Source organism: Dysidea avara, chromosome 6 (assembly GCF_963678975.1).
Source record: "Dysidea avara chromosome 6, odDysAvar1.4, whole genome shotgun sequence".
NCBI lineage: Eukaryota > Metazoa > Porifera > Demospongiae > Dictyoceratida > Dysideidae > Dysidea > Dysidea avara.
The window spans coordinates 12,265,349-12,286,606 of NC_089277.1; the positions used below are offsets into that span (position 1 = coordinate 12,265,349).

At 36.9% G+C, this 21,258-nt stretch overlaps 2 protein-coding genes and 1 long non-coding RNA gene across 3 annotated transcripts; 2 read left to right on the plus strand and 1 right to left on the minus strand.

The window, feature by feature from the left end:
• The first annotated feature begins 6,796 nt into the window (after nt 1-6,796).
• On the plus strand, nt 6,797-7,449 carry LOC136259248 (TNF receptor-associated factor 2-like). The gene is made up of 2 exons (XM_066052736.1): nt 6,797-7,005; nt 7,074-7,449. The coding sequence occupies exons 1-2, from the start codon at nt 6,797-6,799 to the stop codon at nt 7,447-7,449; spliced, it is 585 nt and encodes a 194-aa protein (XP_065908808.1).
• Nucleotides 7,450-7,499: 50 nt separating this feature from the next.
• LOC136259249 (uncharacterized) lies at nt 7,500-8,484 on the plus strand. The gene is made up of 2 exons (XM_066052737.1): nt 7,500-7,877; nt 7,948-8,484. The coding sequence occupies exons 1-2, from the start codon at nt 7,500-7,502 to the stop codon at nt 8,482-8,484; spliced, it is 915 nt and encodes a 304-aa protein (XP_065908809.1).
• Nucleotides 8,485-11,212: 2,728 nt separating this feature from the next.
• On the minus strand, nt 11,213-12,103 carry LOC136259092 (uncharacterized). The gene is made up of 3 exons (XR_010703186.1): nt 11,994-12,103; nt 11,404-11,509; nt 11,213-11,344 (listed from the first exon to the last, which is right to left on the minus strand). It is a non-coding gene; the product is annotated as an uncharacterized lncRNA (long non-coding RNA).
• Nucleotides 12,104-21,258: the final 9,155 nt, after the last annotated feature.

The following is a 21,258-nucleotide window of genomic DNA, read 5'->3' on the forward strand; positions in this document are numbered from 1 at the left end:
AAGTACTAAAGATAATACAAAATGCGGTTAAAATTACATCATAAATAAATAATAATTAATTTCCTTGAAAACTACGAGGTCTAGAGACATGAACTAACCGGGAATAGATTCGCCTGTGAACGAAGGCACAAACGTATAATCATAGATTATCAAGAGAGCCCCTATATAATCTATGGTATAATCGTTGCGCCCGTTCGTGCTGATGACTTGACCATAGATTATATAGGGGACTATGGTGTTGGTGTCAGGCAATTCAATACATACTTAATCTAGCCTTCACCTGGCTTAGCTACTAGGCTCTGGCTGGCTTGGCTGTCTTCCTTTATCTGGTTCATCTGGCTTGCATACACCTACAGTAGGCATTCCAGACTGATCTTAAAATTTTGGAAAAACAGGCTTTTTATATGCTCAATAGATAGAGTATTGATTGCTGATCTCAGAAATATATAGTTTGTTGGGTTGGAATTAGCTACTTTGGCATGCACAGTGCTTAAAAACTGAAAAAAGGTACATTTTTTCTCCAGGGCTCCCCATACATTTTACAGGGGGAAATGGCACAATTGAATCAGGAAGCCATCTAGCAATCTGGACCATCTTGAAACTGCAGTTGCTTCTAGCTGCAAGTTTGTACATGTAATGAGAGTAACTTCAGGTCTTATTGGATCTCAGCGATCTTTGTATGCTTTGTGGTGAGCAAATATGTTTCACCTACTGCACACTTCTCAATACAATGGTGTATGCCCATAGGCAAGTGGCTATCTCAAGTTGGTAAAAACATCAAGTTAACAACTTATAAAGGTAAACAACTAAAGTGGAGGTGCCACAATGATGCAACAATACCTAAGGTGGAGTTGTGGTTTCAATTATGGCATTGTTATGCCGACTTTGAAGTGGTTTATACTTTTGAGTTGATGACACAACCATCAAAAAATTGCTCTGGAGCTGAAAATCACTAACCCGAGCGAAGTAACTACGCTCTTTAAAGTAAGCACCAGTGACTACCTTCCACCCGACCGTACGTTTTTTAAAGTTTTAAAGTATTCTACATACATTACAAGGCTTGAAAAGATTACAAAACAACACAAAACTTACTTATATGTAACGCGCACGATAAAACTAAGATTTTCATGATGATCAGCGTGTGGACAAACCCCACAGCGATTTTCACCCTCATTGGAGCTCGGACGACGGAGCAATCCCAAGTTAAACACGAGTTGTCATTTTGTGCCAGGGTTCTATTGGGGAATATACGGAGAATTTTTTTATTAAAAAATCTCGGATACTGGAATGCCTACCTACAGTATTGTGTAGCTATCTCCTGCAAGTTGTGTATGCATAATTATAGTGTGTCACCCATCACTGTGCCACTGCTACACCACTGATGAACCTTATTTAGCTCTAGTTGATGTTGATACTGTGCTGTATATTGGCTAATAAATTTTATCTGGTGATGTTGCCTATAATGTATTGCTGCATACAATACTGCAATAATGTATAGTACTCTCCTGTATGTTTTGTATACATATACTGTGTACACATCACTGTGCCATTACCACACCAATGATGTACTGGCACTTAGCTACTGGTGGCCTTTAGTTATGATGCCACTATTGTGTTATATCTGTCCTAGCACTACTGTGTCATATTGAGTTGATTTGGGGATCGTGCCTTAACCGCCTAATAGCCTCACCAGGGGGCTCTCACGTTGGTGTATGTGTTCTATACTATATGCGTATATTTTGTACCATACACGTATGGTACATACCATATGCGTATACGCGTATGGTACAGCAATTCGTACCATATGAGTATAGCTAACCTGCATGGTAGCTATGCATATAATATCAAGCAGAAGGTTTTTGCACTGCCATACCTATTGACTATGCTGGATGGCACTCTGCCTTCATTTCCTTTCAGGGAGGGGGAAGGGGCTAGTCTCCGAGACTCGCTTAGTGGTTTCTGTTCAGTGAAGATCGAGATACTCTAATAGAGCAATCATATTTTGATCTGATTATTCTATTCTCTATAGAGCTAAGATGTATTTTGCTTTACTGTGATTAAGATATAACTTAATTGATTTTCTTTACTGCATGATGCATACCTACAGTAGCTATATTATGCCGGCAATTTAAAATAAAAGAATATTGATGGCACGATATAAGTGATGAAACTGACATCTTATTTTGTTAGGACAATTTATAGCTACAACATAACTGCAAGGGTCTAGACTCAAGGGTAGCATGTACTGATACCATGCACTTCTGCCAAATCATAGCATAAGCACTGATAGCTACTGCTGAATGAATTAATTGGACCAGACATTTGCTTGAGACCATCTGCAGCATTCTACTACAGTCATCAAATGACTTGATCATGATGTATTTGTAAACATTATGCAAAGATAAATAGTATATAGCTATTTAAATTAATGCTTTACACAAAGTTTAATTACAATAGCTATTGAATAATACTTTCAGAACTGCAGGTCTACCGGTGTCACCAGTGTCTAGCACTGGTAGCTGGACCTCGAGCTGGACATATAAAATTACTAGTAGGTAAAAATTTAAAGGTTATATAGGAAGAAGCCTATAGTTAAATAATGAAATAGTTCATATAAACAGGAATCATGCCAAAGCATTAATTTGCAGCAGGGACTACTAAGTACAAAATTTAATGCTGGAAAATTTATTAACAGAACATTCCAAATAATAATTTTTCAATATAAATTCATTTGATGGGATAGATCAATTATTGGTGTACTGTTCCACAGTCTCGGTAGCTACGTATATGATAAAAACAATAATTCTGGCAGATCCAGTCTTGAATTGTGTTAAGTCATGCTGATCTAGTAGGATCTGATAAGAATTCTACATAGTGAAAATTAATAAAGATGAAATAATCAACTGGGTTGGAAACTTCACAAAAAAATGATATCACCTATGTACAGTAAGTAATAAAAGTATATATCAGAGGAAGGAGATTAAATATCATAAGTTTTGATTTCTAGTCATTGGTGTAATCTATAATGAATGTATCTTGTTGTCTGCTTAACAAATGTATTTCATTTCTTCAAAGTATCTGGCAGTTAATTCAATACAATAGTGCCACCATACACCCATGGATTCCCAGCTTGCATTTTTATAATAAATGACTTCATTTCTCCACAGTGGAAAATGCTATTGCTTTTAAACTACACAAGCTGGTATAATGCATGTTCTTTAGAATAGTTGAGTTAAAATTATCTAGCTGTTGCATAGCAACTGCATTTAATTGTATAGAAAGCAATGTTCCGTTTTGCAACTTAATGTAAATCTGGCTGTAACTCATAGCACTATTAGACATGCTACTCTAAGACTGATGATGTGTATGGTAATTAATTACATCTGACCATTATTTAATCACATTTTCAATTAATGTTAAGTTCTCAGCACATTCTACATCCACTAAGGAGTTCTTCAATTTTTCTAGAGGTGACTACAATGGATTAACAGAGTACCTATCGAACTGCGACCTCTCTATAATCTACAATTCTTCTGATGTTGAAGAAATTTGGTACATTTTAAGAAGTAACATACTGGCTGGCATTGAACTGTTTATCCCAAAGGTCAAACTGCACTGTAAACAATTCCCTAACTGGTTCACTCCCCAACTACGTCATTCCCACAAGTGTCTTTGTACACTTCAGCGTAAATACAACAGGAATCCTACACCAAACAATTTCCAACGACTAACCAAAGCTCAAGTCTCTTTTCAAGCTTCTAGTATTGCAGCAAAGTCTGCATTTGAGCAGACCTTAATATATAACTTCACTACAAATAAGGACACAAAAATTTTCCGATACATTAAAGAGTTCTTGAAATCTCACAACCTACCGCCTGAGCTACACAATGACTCCATCACAGCGAACACAGACCTCGGTAAGGCTGAGTTATTCAACCAGTACTTCCATTCAATATTCTCTCAGAGTAACTTTAATCTACCCGACACTTTGAATCTACCAGTCCCTGGTAAATGCTTGGACTCGATCCACTTCACAGTACAAGAAGTCCTAGAGGCCTTAAATAACCTGGATCCCCACAAGGCCAGCGGTATAGACAACATTCCTCCAACTGTTTTAAAACATTGTGCCTTTGCTCTTGCCATACCTATTCACCACCTTTTCATGACTAGCATTACCAGTGGAACCATACCATCTGAATGGAAGTAGCACAAAATTACAGCTGTACCAAAGTCTGGTGACAAAACCTCAGTTAAAAACTATCGTCCCATTTCACTTCTTTGCATTACATCCAAAGTTTTAGAAAGACTAATTTATGATAAGATAATTAACTCAGTTTCTAATTGTATCACACAATATCAATTTGGGTTCCAAAAGAATTCTTCAACCTTGCACCAACTACTTATCTATTTTAACCAGCTAATAACATCAAAAGATGAAATAGATACCATATACATTGATTTTCGAAAAGCTTTCGATAGTGTGCCGCATAATGAACTCCTAGTTAAACTTTGGAACATGGGAATCACTGGCACCCTATGGAATTGGTTTAGTTTCTATCTACACAACAGAACCCAGTGTGTTTCTGTGGGCAACCACCTATCCGGCACTTTACTTGTTATCTCCGGCGTGCCACAGGGGAGTATTCTGGGTCCTTTGCTCTTTTTAATATTTATCAATGACCTCCCATCAATTGTCACATCAGATCTATTTGAGTTTGCTGACGATACAAAATTATTCAGACAAATCACATCAACATTAGACATTGAGCATCTCCAAGAAGACATCAATTCATTATTCAACTGGTCCATCAACAACTTTCTCTCATTTAATCTTTCAAAGTTTGTGTTTATGAGCTACCATCGCAAATTCAACTCTACATATCAAGTCAACGGTCATTCAATTGATGAATCCTCCAGCTGCAAAGACCTCGGGATTATTTTTACTAATTCGCTAACATGGCAAGCACACTATGAAATGATTTCTTCTAATGCCTATAAATCTCTTGGCTTATTGCGTAGGGTCTTCAAGGACTCCAATTGTCCCCAGGCCAGAAAATCTTTGTATATCACTCTAGTTAGATCAAAACTACTGTATTGTTCCCCAATCACTTGAGAAAGTCCAACGAAGAGCCACTAAATTCATATTATCAAACTATCAATCAGACTATAAAACAAGGCTAATACAAACTGGTATGTTGCCACTAATGTACATTTACGAAATTGCCGACATATTATTCTTCATCAAATCCATCAGACAAATTTGACATCTTGAACTATACCAACTTTACTACAGGTTCAACAAGATCTGCTGGCACAAAGTTATACCCCAAGACAGCTCATATCAACCCTATCATGAACTCATATTTTTATCGTTTACCAAGATTATGGAACTCTTTACCAATAATTGACCTGTAAATTTAGAATGAAGTTTCTCTAAACGACGAGTACCAGCAGAATTTGATGGTGACCACACAGTATCACAGTAATCTAAAATGGGTAGAATATAAGCTTGATACAATAACTGCAGAACATTAGAGGAAGCCGGCTTGACTCGATTTACAGCAAAAAGCTTCCTTCTAACTCTACTAAGAACATAATCCACATGAGCTTGCCAAGTAAGATGTTCAGTGATCCAAATATATGCCATTTACAACCTTTTTCTTTGTTGGTGCAGTAGACGTGAAGATTTCTTACAACTAGGTCAATTTGTTTACTGGGAAATGTCACGAAATCCTCACTACGACACATGGGACAATTGGAGGTAACAATGGCAGCAGCTTTCGTGGCATTTTCAAGACAAGACCTGCAAAAGAGATGTCCACAACACACAGATAAGTAGGGGTCTATACTTGGTAGCTGACATATCACACATATTGTCATGTCCGGTGGTTCTTTGATGAAGTTGTAGTCGTACCTGCCACTTTTGTTGGGTGTGGCTGCCATCAAGTCAGGATTCTTTTGAGGATTGAGTTAGGATAGTAACACAATATGATTGTCGTTGTGCAGATAATTGAATAGAGTGACTTTCCGTGCAGTAAAATCGGTAACGAAAATAATATGGCAATAGCAACCGCCATCGGTGGCAATAGCCTTTCATGGCTCTAAGCGCCAACGGTATACAGGTGGCTATAGAGCCGGCCTAATATTTATTACTTCAATTCTTTATCACATGTCTGTTTTTCTTACGTAATTGTAAAATCACGTCATTGTGAATTCCAAAAAATGTGCACCATTGGTGAACTGTGAACGAAGTTATGGCTTTAGTGATAGTGCCCACTCATGGTTAAGGAGTTTTCTACATAATAGAATGCAGCAAGTTATTTTTCAAGGTTGTTTGTCATCTAGTGGGCCTATCAAAGTTGGAGTTCCTCAAGGGTCAATTCTGGGGCCCTTGCTTTTTTCTATTTATGTAAATGATTTGCCAGGTGCTATTACTTTTTCTGATATCAATATGTATGCAGATGACACTGAGCTTCACTTCAGCCATAGTGACCTTTCTGTTGTTGAAAAACTCTTCAGGCTGAGTAGAAGATATTTTTACTTGGCTGGTTGTTAACAGATTGAGGTTGAGTGTATCTAAATCACTGATTGTGCGTGCTTATTGATTCTCATCAGAGAAGTAGAGGTTTGAATCTTACATTAACATTGGATGGTGATATTTTAAGGCAAGTTTCTTCTACCAAATATCTGGGCAGGGTGAAGTGTACTACATCGGTGATGGTTGTGATTTTGAAGATGTCCAGTGTTCCAGTAAATGTGGGGAGATAGTACGTGACGTCAGTATCTGGTCAGTCACATGGAAGCTGAGTGTCCACGTCGTATGGTTACCTGCCAGTATTGTGGTTTTGATGGAGAATATCAACTTATTGAGGGAGAGCACAAGGAACTGTGTCCCAAATTTCCTCTACCTTGTCCTAACAAATGTGATGTAGGAAGTGTTCCTCGACAAGATATAACAGAACATAGGAAGATGTGTCCTCTTGAAGAAGTTGAGTGTTCCAACGAGTGTGGAAAGATATTACAACGTAAATATTTAAATAGTCATTTGGAGACCAAGTGTCCACGTCGTATAGTCAACTGCCAGCCAGTATTGTCAACTTACAGGAGAACACCAGTTTATTGAAGGCCAACATAAGGAACAATGTCCCAAGTTTCCCCTGCCTTGTCCCAACAATTTGTGATAATGATTTAAAAGTCAGTCGGAAAGACATGGATACACACAGGAAGGAATGTCTTCTTGAGACAGTTCAGTGTCAATACCAGTGTGTTGGGTGTGATGATGTGATGGTCTGTAAACACCAAAGGGAACACAACAAGGAAAACATGGAGGAACATTTAGCACTGGCTGTATCTGAACTGATTAACTCCAGACAACACCTGGTGGCTGTTGAAGAAAGACTACAACATGACGTGACAAGTATGAAGGCTGAACTAATTCAAAAGATTTAGCAGCTGCTCAACAAGAACTAGCAACCACCAAACTTGATGCACAACAAAAAATGAATGACTTTAAGAAGAAAACTGCAAAGACAGAGCATGACCTAGTAACAGTGAAACAAGAACTGGAAATGTTTAAACTCAATGCATCAAAAATTGAAGGTGAACTCAAGCAAAGGCTAACAAAGACAGAGAGAGATTTGATGAATGTTAGACAAACTGCAGCAGAAACTGAAAGTGAACTCAAGCAGAGACTTGCAAAGACAGAACAAGATTTGGCAGCTAGTGTTTCACTTCTTGTGACTGAAATAAAATACAAACTATCTTCTATCAATGAAGAAGTGACAAAGATGTTTAGTGGTAGTTTACAAGGTAATATTGACAGTGTCAATCAAAAATATCAACCTTTGAAGGATACAAAGAGAAAACATGTACAAAAAGTGAACAGTGTTGATCAGTATGCTAGACAGTTCATGCACTAGTGAGCTACAAGGGATTTTGTCTAAACAGCTCAGTAACATTTTTGAAATAGAACGCTTTTGTGTCAGGAAATGTGAAATACTACAAGAGCTCTATCAAATAGTGGATGGTATCAAACGAAATATAGAAAATGAGCAGGAGCAATTATTACAGAACATCACACACGCAGAAGGGAAACTACTTGGAATCCATCAACAACTTGATGATGTTGAACTTCACATAACAAAATCCATCAATGAGCTGATACTACAACTGGACACTTTGATGAAAGAACTTACCATATATAGTGAAAATAGTGTCATTGAAAAGTTAAAAACTATTAAAACAGACGCACTGAAATCTAAAGATAAAATGATGAAGAAGTCAACACAAAAGAGAGAGCATATCACTAAAGTCAAGAAAAAGCTAGAGATTACTAAAGTTGATATAACAACAGATACAGATCTATTAAAACAACTTTTAGATAAACATGGTCAAGCAAAACAAAGGATTGAAACATTCAACCCTGAATTGCCTATAGTTATAAAGTCTGGAGATAATCCATTTTCAAGATTTCCGAAGTGGTAGTTATATATAGGTACGTATACATAGCTACTCTGTACTCATCACTTTGACCGGCTAAATTATAGTAACTTTAGTTTGGCTATTGCATTACATGTATTTTGTGAGCTCAGTCTCACAATAAAAATGATTTCAAGAAACCACTAAGCACAATAATAGTGTCACATGCAGGATTTCTTGTGACTGAAGTAAAATACAAATTACCTTCTATCAATGAAGAAGTGACAAAGACGTTTACTATTTTACAAGGTAATGTTTACAGTGTTAATCAAAAATGTCAACATGTGGAGGATACAAAGAGAAACATGTATAAAAAGTGAACAGTGTTGATGAGTATACCAGTCAGTTCATTGGTGAGCTTCAAGGGATTAAAGCCGTGTTGCATTAGAAGCAAAGTTTTATACCAGGACATGAGAAATACTACAAGAGCTCTATCAAATAGTGGATGGTTTCAAACAAAATAATAGAGAAAGAGCAGGAGCAATTATTGCACATCACACAAACAGAAGTGGAACTACCTGCCATCACCAACTTGATGATGTTGAACTTCCATAAAATCCATCAATGAGCTTATACTACAACTGGACACTTTGATGAAGCTTACCATATAATTATGGTGAAGATAGCATCATTGAAAAGTTAAGAACTGTTAAAATAGACACACTGAAATCTAAAGATGAAATTATGAAGAAGTTAACACAAAAGAGAGAGGATGTCACTAAAGTCAGGAAAAGGCTAGAAACTGCTAAAGCTGATATAACAACAAATGCAAGAGATCTGTTAAAACAACTTTCTGATAAACATGATCAAGCAAAACAAAGGATTAAAAAAGTACAATGGATGTGTTGGTGGTAGCTATATAAGTATACATGTACATACTCATCACTTTGACTGGCTACATTATAGTAACTGTATAGTTTGGCTCTTGTATTACATGTATTTTGTGAGCTCAGTCTCACAAATTTTGTAAGTGTCTTTGAAACAGAATGAACATGGCACAGTTTAAAATTATTGCATACAAAAATCTGTTTATATACAGATAATAATATCATGAAGTGTTTTAATAATTTACACTAACTAAAACTGACTACTCCATTTTACACTGAGGGGTTTAGTGTACAAATAATTATCACTAGTTATATCTGTAGTAACTCCAGTATCCTCCCCAATAGTGTTATTACTTCATGTACTTCATGAGTGCTCGGAAAGTATACAACAATTCAGCCTGTAATCTTGCCTCTAGTACAATCATGTTTACATGTATCTGATGGGAAAGAAAGTGTTTGTAAATTAATACTGGAATAGTCACTCAAACAGAGGGGGGTGGTCAAATGTCACAGGTATTAGACCTATTGACAAATGACAAACCTCTTTTGTTGCTATACCTTTTCAAGCCTAGTGATTCTATTTGTCCTGAGAAATCAAATTCTGTAATTTGTTCAGGATAACACACAACCTGTAAAGTAAACAATAAATTACTGATACTCTAAAAAATTAAGTCCATAAAAAAAAGGATGCAGATTTCAGTCCCAATATCAAACTCAACATGAAAGAGGAAACCAAAATATTTGGTCAAAAATTCTGCGTCTAAAGTGTCCATAATAGAAAGGTTCCACTGTATGAGCAAAAAGACTGTCAGTAAACCTGTCTACACAGCCACTTGTATGATAAATACCTCTCCGTATCAGGATATTTTTACACAGCAACCTGTATGTTCTACATGAGAACTTGTGTTGTACTAGTGTATAACTGCTGAGCTATGATTGGAAGGATGTGGCATGTAATTTTAATTTTTTAATTTATTGACTTTTGTATGGAGTTAAAATGCACTACACTTCAAAAACATCAAACAATGCACAATAACAATCAAATTAAATCATCCAGTCAGGTCCAAGCTACTCTCCACACAAACTAGGTCTATTGCTGACTCCTTAAAAGAAGAATGAAAACGATGGTATGAGGACCTAAACCCCCTTAGACATGTGATCCCAGATCAGAATAAAGAAAAAGTTAACTTGCATCTCAGCCAGTGAAGTGTTCTACTGTAGGACTGCTCAGAACGCTCTGTGTCATATAATTAATTCAAGCCAATTTTGGTTTTGCAATTTAAACATTCATGATTGGCAATTTAAAAAGTTGCTACAAAAGGTGCTACAATAGGGAAGTTTTGATATTGCAGATGAGTTATAAAAAGAAGTGAGATTGTTGGCCAAATGTGGAGGAAGGTCTTGATGGTGATCCACCTAGTGTAGCATTCCATATGTACACATCTTATTCCCATATCGCTGTTTCTATTTCAAGTGTACTGGTACATGTGGATGCCACCATTACATGTGGCCACTATCTCAATAGTAATTCGTTCCGTTTATTGTCACCTCAATAGTAATTCACTCAAACCAAATGCATACTACCAAACTTTTGTTGGTGCTCTGCACGACATAATTAAATAAGTGTTACCAGTTGCTTTCCAAAAATATCTCCTTCGAAATTAACCCATTATATGGTAGCTTATTTTCTGGTAAACAACAGGATGTTGTAGGGTGGATGTGAACACTAATGTAATGCTACCACTGAACTTGAAGTGGTAAAGCTGTAAAGCTCTACAGTTGAACTTTTCTCTCACCACTTCCTCATCTACAAACAATCAACCCTAAAGCATTAGAACATGCCAACAGGCTTCTACACAATTAAGAGTCCCTCAGACGACGTGGGATTCCTTGTCTCTAAATACCACAGAAATCTTGTTGGTGTGCTCTAACTATTCCATACATGCTGGAGACAACATGGCCTGTACACATTTCACTGTATTTTTAACACATACCATTCTAATATATGACTTGAATCATTTCACCAACACAGAGTTGACCTACAAAACAGTACAAACTCTATTAGAACAGTCAAGTGTTATATAAGGTAGTAGCACACCTCTCGGTAGTTGTAGTCATCATGTCTGATCCCCTTGATGGCCTGAATGTAGTTCCATACTGCTCGACGAAATTTTTCTGTGTCCACATTCTTGTGTTCACCAACACTGTAACAATGAAACATAACTTGTTTACTCAGCATACAGTATCATTGTCTCGTCTCTAAACAAAAGTATAAGGAAAGTATTAAAGAATAAAAAGTAGGGAAGTCAACTATATGGTATATACTAATGAACATCATACAGTACGATAGTATAACTGTATAGTAGGGACCACAAAGGAGTAGGCGTGGCCCACGAAATAATATCACCCAAAAGCCAGCCTCGATTTTCCATTACGACGATGAAGCAGTATTGGTGAGGTAAAACTAAGCCCAAACAAGCTTTCAGATCGACCCGGAATGCTTTCAACAAGTTGATATGGAAAGTGTCCCACCGCAAGGGAATCTTCTAATCAGTTTGTGTCTGGACACGGGTGAGTTTTGGATTCATTTATCTCCATTCCAGTATACTACATGTTTCGTCTGTCTGTCAGCAGTACTCTCCACATGTGCAGCTCAATATCTGGTCACAAACTTTTAACAAGACTTACTTGTGGTAGGATAGGTTGTAGGCCAGTGTGAACTTCTCATCCAAGATGTAGCCACTGTCTGGGTATAGTCTGTCTAGTAAGGGGTAGGCATGATCTTCCCAAGAGTACTCCTGATATAGTGTGTATTCACTCTATTACAAATACTGGCTATACAAGTTGAGCAGGTTACAGCTATATTAGTGGTAGTTCACATACGCCATCCTTCAGTGGACTGGTTGACTCAATATCTTCATGACTGTAGTTGGGATCTTCAAGGTACTTTATGAGGTCCTGCGGGGTTACTACCGGGATAATTGGCTTCTTGAAATCCACTGTAAATAAAATGAAATAGCATAATGCTATCATGATACACACACACACACACGTACGCACGCACACACACACAATGAGCCCCTAGACACTATAGGCTTATTTGTATTGCATTATATACTACCATATAACAGGTTATTTTCGACGGAGTTTAATTTTCTAATTATTTAGCTTCTACAAAAATTTAACCCTTCAAACATAAAGCTGCTTTGTACCAGGTTGGCCGAATTCCTTTCCACTATTAAACAGAACTCCAACCTTATCATCCCAGGTAGAAAAAATACAGAACCAATACATGATATATACTTCTTTCTGTACTTGGCAGGCCAACATCTTTGTTTTCTTGCTGCAATGGCCATGCCCACAACAAATGGATGGTGAAGATTACTCGTTTCCTATTGGCCAAACCACTTTTCCTATAGCAGAGCAATCCATATTTCTTTACAAATACAACAACACCATGAATGTCTCAATTTTGATTGTAAATGAGCGTACTACAAAAACAATTTTAGTGGTGCTAAGCATGATGGTAGAGCATTCAAAAATTATACCTTCAAAATTTATCTTAGCAATTACTCTTCGGATTTCCCTTTGAAATTTACCTATTACCTCACCTTCACCCTTTTCCAAATTTATAAATGCTATCATAGGTATCACTATCTCACCCTCCCTGTATGTGACGTCAGAAAACGCTATTGCAAATATTGTCCATCGTCACAATGAATTCGGGAAACTATGGAGAGCCAATGAGATTTGTTGGAGCAACCAAGATAGGTAGGATTAGAAGGGTTTCACTGGCTTCATTCACAATTCCTGACATCACTTAATTTTTAGTATCAACAATCATAATTGAGGTACCAAGGTTGAGTGACATAAACCATATAATTACTATCTGGTTATTTTAATCTTTACAAGACCACTGTGTGTTACCACTTCAATTCTACTCATTGTGTAATATCCTGGGGATCAGACCTAAATGGCTCAGTGTCATTTCAGTACATCAACATATGGGTAATCAGGTGATAATCACACCACAATCATTATCACTAACTTGTAAGCACGCAGTAACCAGAGGGGGTTGGAACGCTTTAAGCACTGCTAAAATAAATTATACGAAAGTCTCTTTGTTTGTATATTTCATATTGCAACACGTGAAATACCAAATAAAACTATGCAATTATATTAGGGTGATACTTAAGTGTTTGCAACCTCCTCTGCACAGTAACTTTCAACAAGAATTAGATGCATCACATTTTCTAAGCTATCCATAGGTGACAATGCATAATGCCTATAGCTCATGTTTGCTTTTCCATTTACAAAAAAAAAAACACTAGAGTTATCACAAATATCATCATTGTTTCATTGCTCTTAGTTTGTGGATAGATACATTGTTTTTTTTTGGTGAAAATAACAAAATAAAATCTTTGCAAAACAAGTTATTACAGATGTGGTCATTATAGATGATCTGATGTGGTTGAATTAGTGGCCAGCCAAATAAGGTTAACCTCTAACCTCAAGGGTCATATTTAACACAACTATTTAATGTGATCTTTTGATATCACACTTGTGTATGGGCAAATTGACTGTGAGTGTACCTGACAAGGTGACTGAATTAGGTGATTTGCAAGCATGTGTTTAAAACATTGAAACATGCAAATTATAAGTTTGATCACTGATGTATATACCCCACCCAATATCTCATGCTGTGAGGCATACGCAGGAAGCATTCTACATATTTCATGCATGGTACATGTACTTTCCAATGTTTCTAGCTATCTACAAGTGTACCATATTAAAGCTGAGCTCAAATACACACCTGCATCATTGTAAAAACCAAGGTACTAAAAACTAGGCCATAACTCTAATAAACGTCAGATCTAGACTTACATAAGAGTTTATGTAAGTCTAGATCTGACGTTGCATAAACACACTTGTTGCAAGTGAAGTATTTAAGCATGTGAAGTATAGACTTACATAAACACACTTGTTAACAAGTGAAGTATTTAAGCATGAGATATTGGGCATGAGATATGTAAGTCTTCACTTGTTATGTAAAATCTTTGCAAAACAGGTGTTGCAAGTGAAGTATTTAAGCATGTAAATCGTTTATAAAAGCACATTAGCACCACTTTATCCACAATCAACCTTTATCTCATGTACTCTACAAAATAAACACCTATTAGAGTGGCAAGTGATGAGGATGTGTTACATGTGAGGTACATGTTACACATGTACAACATGTCATGACTACAACATGTTATGTCACATCAACACAAGCTAAATGTTTCAAGTGAGATATGTAAGTCTTCACTTGTCTTCACTTCATATGTAAGTCTTCAGTAAGCATGAGATATGTAAGTCTTCACTTGTTAACACACTTGTTAACAAGTGAAGTATTTAAGCATGAGATAGTGTGTTTATGTAAGTTAAGACTTACATAAACACACTTGTTGCAAGTGAAGTATTTAAGCATGTAAATCGTTTATAAAAGCACATTAGCACCACTTTATCCACAATCAACCTTTATCTCATGTACTCTACAAAATAAACACCTATTAGAGTGGCAAGTGATGAGGATGTGTTACATGTGAGGTACATGTTACACATGTACAACATGTCATGACTGCAACATGTTATGTCACATCAACACAAGCTAAATGTTTCACGTGTGTGTGTGTGTACATAGGTACGTACTTGGGTCATGGCATATTAACACTGTATATGTCACATGAGCACTATACAAACAAGCGACATGTGTCGTGTGTGTGTGCGCGCGCGCGCGCGTGTGTGTGTGTGTGTGTGTACTTGGGTCATGGCCTATTAACATTCTTTCTATTTCATTAAGTTCGCTAGTTCTAGGTACATCAAAAGTGGAGCTTCAATTTATTTGAACCCCTTGGGACCAGGGGTGGTCCATAAGTCTGAAAAGTCCATATCTCTGGAACTGTGCAGAAATAGCCTTAAAATAGCATAAAGAACATTTTTTTTTAAATTTCAGTATTACCAAACTACCCTAATAGAACAGTCACTACTCTAATAGAGCAGTCATTTCCGTAGTTTAGTTAACCAATAATCCAGATAAGTGGGGTCCAGATAACTGAGGTTCCACTGTACACAGAACTGTATACATTCTCTCAATAAAACAATTGAGTAAATGTTAGTGTAGGATATTCACTCATCCATGCACATTCCATGATTCCTGCAGGTGGTTGTATTTTTCATTGCATACTGTACTTATACTATAGCAAAAATTCATGTTCCATAATGAACCATGTCTCTATATGTCAACAGTACGTGACATTTGAAAATTCTATTACCATACACTGTCAAATGTCATGGCAAAATTGCATTCAAACATTAAAAGATTATTAAGGTCAAAAGCTGACATGAAGAGGTTCCCATAGACTATACCAGACCAGCTGGTCAGTGTACACCATAGAAATGTACTATACCTACTGGTGGTGCTGATCAAGTTTCAACCTATCATTATTCATAACACAACAGCTGGGTATAGTTTGTACAAGACATCAGTACAAACATCAGCAAACCAGACCAGATTTCTAGCTTCAAAGTAGTTTAGAGAAGGGAAATACAAGGAAAATGATACAAGGAAAAACTTATCCAGCAATGAAATATTTCACTATTCATGGTGACCACGATGGTGCAAGTTGCAACTCTGTAAATTATTGTGTCCGTAAGTTATGACCATTTTTGCAAGCACTTGTAATTTATACCTGCTGTACAAATCAATCTTTCTGTTGTAGCTACTTTGTAAGGCTGTAACTCCAAAAGCTATAAACATATGAGTTTTGCCGGAGCATGCATTTGGCTTTGTAAATTATAAGTATTCAATCATAAAGAATTCAAAAAAATATCCTTATGCCGGGTTTTCGTAAATCTGGTCTGGTCACGCATGCCAAGGTTTAAAAAATTTTGTAGGCAAATTATTTCTGACTTGAGCACAGGAATTATAATAAAACATTTTGAAACAGATTGTATTATGTATTATGAATGCTGCATGTAGTGAAAGATAGAACAAACCTTCACAATATTTCCCAAAGCAGGGAACAAGCTACAAAGTATTGACCTCAACAATGTCAACTCATGGCAACTTTGAGTTGAGGTAAGTGTACAATTTCGCAGCATTTTGGCTTTACTAGTTGAACTTTTAGTGGAGTATGCACAAGTATAACTTGTGGAGACCTACAATCAGGTATTGGTTACTGTAACTATTGGTAAAATGGAGTAAAAATATATCGGATATCGGTTTTCCCTAAAAGTGGGAATCAGTACAACTCTAGATACTTCCCAAAGGATCACTGTTACCCATGACTATAGCAACTGTGACAATCTCATGTGAGGATAGTCAGCTGTCATTGTAGAGAGGTAGTCACAATCACCATAGCTAGTTGCTGAAATTGCTTCTTTTTGGGGGGGGGGGGGGGGGGGGGGGGGAGCATTGTAAAGCATTACTCTATTCTTCTTCATCATTTTATACACGCATTGTGGCAATCAATATCTTTTATTTTATTTATTGCTTTGTGTTGACAGTTCAATGCATCACCAGTTTGTAGATAGTGCTGCTGGAGAACATGATGACTTGCAATTCACTATTATAAGTTGTCATGAATTGTGGCCTGCAATGAGTAGTTTGCATATTCTTGTTATTTGTTCTTGACCTAATTCTGTTTATGCTGCTGACTTGTCTGTCTGCTTCAAGTGGGCTAGGGCCTGAACCATCACTGTTTATCTTAGTGGTTACCACAAAACATAAACAAATTATTTAAGTACATACCAGAGCCTTTGACACCACCAGCCCTACCAGTGGTACTGCAGCTGCTGAAGCTGAATAGACTAATAATCTGCTGGCCACAGCCCATTACAACTGATTTCCAATTATAGTAAAAACAGCTAATTATTGGCTTCTATTGATTACCAATCTGATTATCAGTACAACCAAGAGTTAATAATAAGAGAGGAGAGTGTCTAATGCTGTATAGTCCTGTAATACATGATTGCGCAGAAATGGCTTCCTTTCCAAGTAACATACAGACTATTACCTCTTAGTACGGTTGTATACAATCACTGGACTGGACTAGTGGACTGGACTGGTGGACTGGACTGGTGGACTGGACTGGTGGACTGGACTGGTGGACTGGACTGGTGGACTGGACTGGTGGACTGGACTGGTGGACTGGACTGGTGGACTGGACTGGTGGACTGGACTGGTGGACTGGACTGGTGGACTCAGTTTTCTTTTCATTTCAGTACATATTTGGGAAATTGATTGTAGCTAATGAATGCTACATTGAATGTAAAATATGCAGGTGGACCTGTCTACTTGGCACTATCTCTTATCTTAGGATCATGTGCAATTCTCTTTCTTGACATAATCTCTATTGTACGACTACCATTCGTCTTATCATGAAGTACAAACCATACAGCACATGTGTATGCAGTGTTATAGTAACCATGTATCCTACAAGTTATAGTCATGGAGTCGGCTAAATTAAGTGGTGACAGTTAACTGTCTTGCTATTCGATAGCTGACACAAAGGTTCTATAGTTTTTGCACGACAGCAACAACAAGTGAAATCATGTGCTCAAGATTTCAACCAATCAAGTTGATTCAATTTGAATTTTAAACTATAATTACCGCATGTGACTTCTGTTTTAGATTTGTTGACATGCAAGAACTATTAGAACCTCTACACATAGCTGAAGTTGAGAAGTCTGGCATGATCACACCTTTCTTTAGTTTGTGTGTGGGTTTCTTTAAATGTGGGGGAGTGGTCTAACTACATGAGACTAGCATACTTACAACCAGTTTCCCAAATATTTGATTTTAAAAGGGAAAATACCTAAGTCCAGTAGTCCAGTCCACCAGTCCAGTCCACTAGTCCAGTCCAGTGATTGTATACAACCCTCTTGGTACAAATCTAGAAGTGTCCCAAGTTGTTTGTAACCATAACAGCAAGTAGACACAATATGCATTGCATAATATACAACTTCTTTATGGTTCACAATAAGTTGTTTTTTTTTTGTTTCACGTCCATTCAATATTTTTACTAAATGCAGCCTACGAGGCATAACATTACAACAATAAGTACATAGTGAAATCTCAACCCAGTGATAATGAGATAAGTAGGATGGTAGAGGTAATCAGAAGAGAGAAAATATTAGGATCTTAAAAATGTTACCTCTACAGCCCCAAGTATTACAATAGACATTGCCCTATGGTGTCACATTAGTGCATGGTCTCTTTTAATCACCTTAGTGGCTGTGGATGACTAATCATAGTGCATTGAAGCCTCCCCAGGCTAGTTTGGTGATTGAGGAGAACATCAGTAATGGCTATAAAGAGAAACAAATGCAATTACATTAGGTATTTTTTAGTATGTAGTATGCTAACTGTATGTAAATAATACATGACTACAAAGAACATTACACAATACAGTACTTTTTGTATTCATCATTATGATTATAGTCAAAATCTGCAGTTGTTTTGGATTAGATAACACGCAAATGTTCTGGTAGACCAGACATGTGTTCTAATACAGTGTTCAACAACTACAAAGCAAAGAGAAGGTTATTATTTATATATGCTTATGAGGGATATGTGTACTAGAGAAACAGTGTGTATATTTCAGCGGTTGAGACGGTTGTGCATATATTATAGCCATATACTAAATAATTGTGTTATAACTGGTATATTTTACACTCAGTAGATGAAATGATTGTAGATTTATACCAGAGAGAAGTCATTGATGGATCAGACATTTCAGAGTCTTTAGTGGTGCCACGTCCATGAGTAATTCACAAAGGAGACAAAAGTTCACCGAATACTCCTTTTAGCAGTTCAGGTGAATAAACGCTGCTACAGACCTGCTCACTGTTTAGGTAAAGATTTCGTGAAGTGCATGAAATCGCACTGTAATATGGTATGCATAGTCACAAAGTGTGGTGTATGTATGTACCACAACATGGCACTTTTGATCACCACAGGTATAGCATATAAAAGTCATACACAGTAGCTCTGCTAACAGATAGAGTATCAAACATATGCCCTCCTAAGAGGGAGTATATTTTTGATATTCTATCTCCATTTCTTGTCAATGCATTCCAGGAATTCCCAGAAATCATCAGATTCCTTTGATGAACTTTGTTCATCTCCTGACACATAATTACAGGATCAATTGTGGGCTTCAGTTTTGTGAATAATGTAGGTAGGTGACAGAAAGAATTCACAGTTTATATTTTACCTTAAGGTTACAGGATACTGTAAACCCACTATCAATTATTTTTCATAGGGTTTTGGTTTTTCTTAATCCATTGTTATCAAATATTTATGCATTCTTAACTACTCATTAATCAACATGGAATTCAATTGTTGTTATGGAAATATGAGTTGTCCCCATGCCAATTAGTGAAAACTGTGAACCAAAAATCAGACCAATGAGGAACCATGAGAACTTACTAACATTCTAAGGTTTGGAGAATATCACTTGTGAGGGACTGACAAGGAGATTTGTGAATAATGTGTATAGTTGCTGAAATATGGCTAAAACATTATTTCTAACAAATGGCTCCGTCCGCCCTAGACAAAAAGCCAACTAGTAATCTGTTTATATACAAAATGTTAACAACTTGTTCAACAGTCCTGATTTTTGGTTCAGGAAAATATCTCCATTAGCCGGCAAAACTACTCATACGCTTCCAGGTGCGCCAGTTGCTAACTGTGTTGTATCTATGTTATCTTGTACTGTTACGTGTTGTACCTTGTAACTACTAGTCAGCACACTATTATTCTGCAAACAATTTAAGCCTGTTACCAGCTGATACACAACACAACAACACCAAGCTCGCCTGAATTACATAATAAAATTTTGTATGACAGTCGCTCACTATCCTGTAACCTTAACAATTGGAACTGATCGTGCAATGGTGGCATGTAGGCTGATATTCATTTCATCCATGGTAATCTGTACACAACTACGCCAATTTGATTATGGGAGCTAGACTGTAACATTGTAGGTATGTTTGCTATCATAAATGGAGAATTCCAGAAGTATAACGGGGTTTTATTTAATACCTCTCAGTGTTTCAAGCCTGTTTAATACTACTTTAAACAGATTCCCTATTAAAATAACTAAAATACGCTGTAGGTAAGCTTTCTTGCAGAATGTTTATGTTTCTTGTAAAAAAATTATGTTGGTGTGTATTGGCTTAGTCACAGAAGGCTATAGCGTCACAGTAGCATGCCAGACCAAGCACTATTAACCAATGACAACAATCTATCCCTGATCCCCAATTTTACCACTTCCTTTAAACCCATGGTAGTGCTGGCTTTAACTTTATTGTTGTAGTAGCTATCACTCTGTTTTTGATCCACCAGCTAATAGAAGCAGCAACAATGTAGCAAGCTACAAGCTTTAATTTGAAAACATGTTCAATCTTCTTTATTGATCACATGACTTGTTTTGGATTTAACACTATGATGATTTGAAACCACATATGACTTAACTCTATTTAGGCTGTTTTGGGTGGGTAATAAATCTCATATACTCCATCTTGTTTTCTAATATACTCCACGCCTTCAGGCACAATATAACATATGCTCAAAATCTAGGTTCATCCAATCGCTATGCATTGTTCATCTGTAGTGATTTAATGAGCGCAATTATTTTGTCATGTGAGGATGCGTAGTTGCCATCATGCTAGTATTATCACAAGAAAACCAGCTGCTTTTTCCGAGCCCAGCAGAAACAGCCATGGATGAGGTGAGTAATCTGAGTGTAATGTGAAATAGAGTCTAAAGCAGTTACACAGGCACAATGTGGAGTCTATGAAATTTATAAACCTCAGGCCCTCAGTAGCACCCTCACTTCGCTCGTGCGCTACAGCCCGGGCCTTCGTGTTTATAAATTTCATAGACTCCACATTGTGCCCGTATAAC

Excerpts from the sequence above, each read along its gene's own strand:
- LOC136259248 (XM_066052736.1), top strand. The coding sequence starts at position 6,797 with ATGGAAGCTGAGTGTCCACGTCGTATGGTTACCTGCCAGTATTGTGGT. Across the intron at positions 7,006-7,073 it reads GAAGTTGAGTGTTCCAACGA|TCAACTGCCAGCCAGTATTG; the intron begins GTGTGGAAAGAT and ends CACGTCGTATAG.
- LOC136259249 (XM_066052737.1), top strand. The coding sequence starts at position 7,500 with ATGAATGACTTTAAGAAGAAAACTGCAAAGACAGAGCATGACCTAGTA. Across the intron at positions 7,878-7,947 it reads AGAGAAAACATGTACAAAAA|CTCAGTAACATTTTTGAAAT; the intron begins GTGAACAGTGTT and ends TTGTCTAAACAG.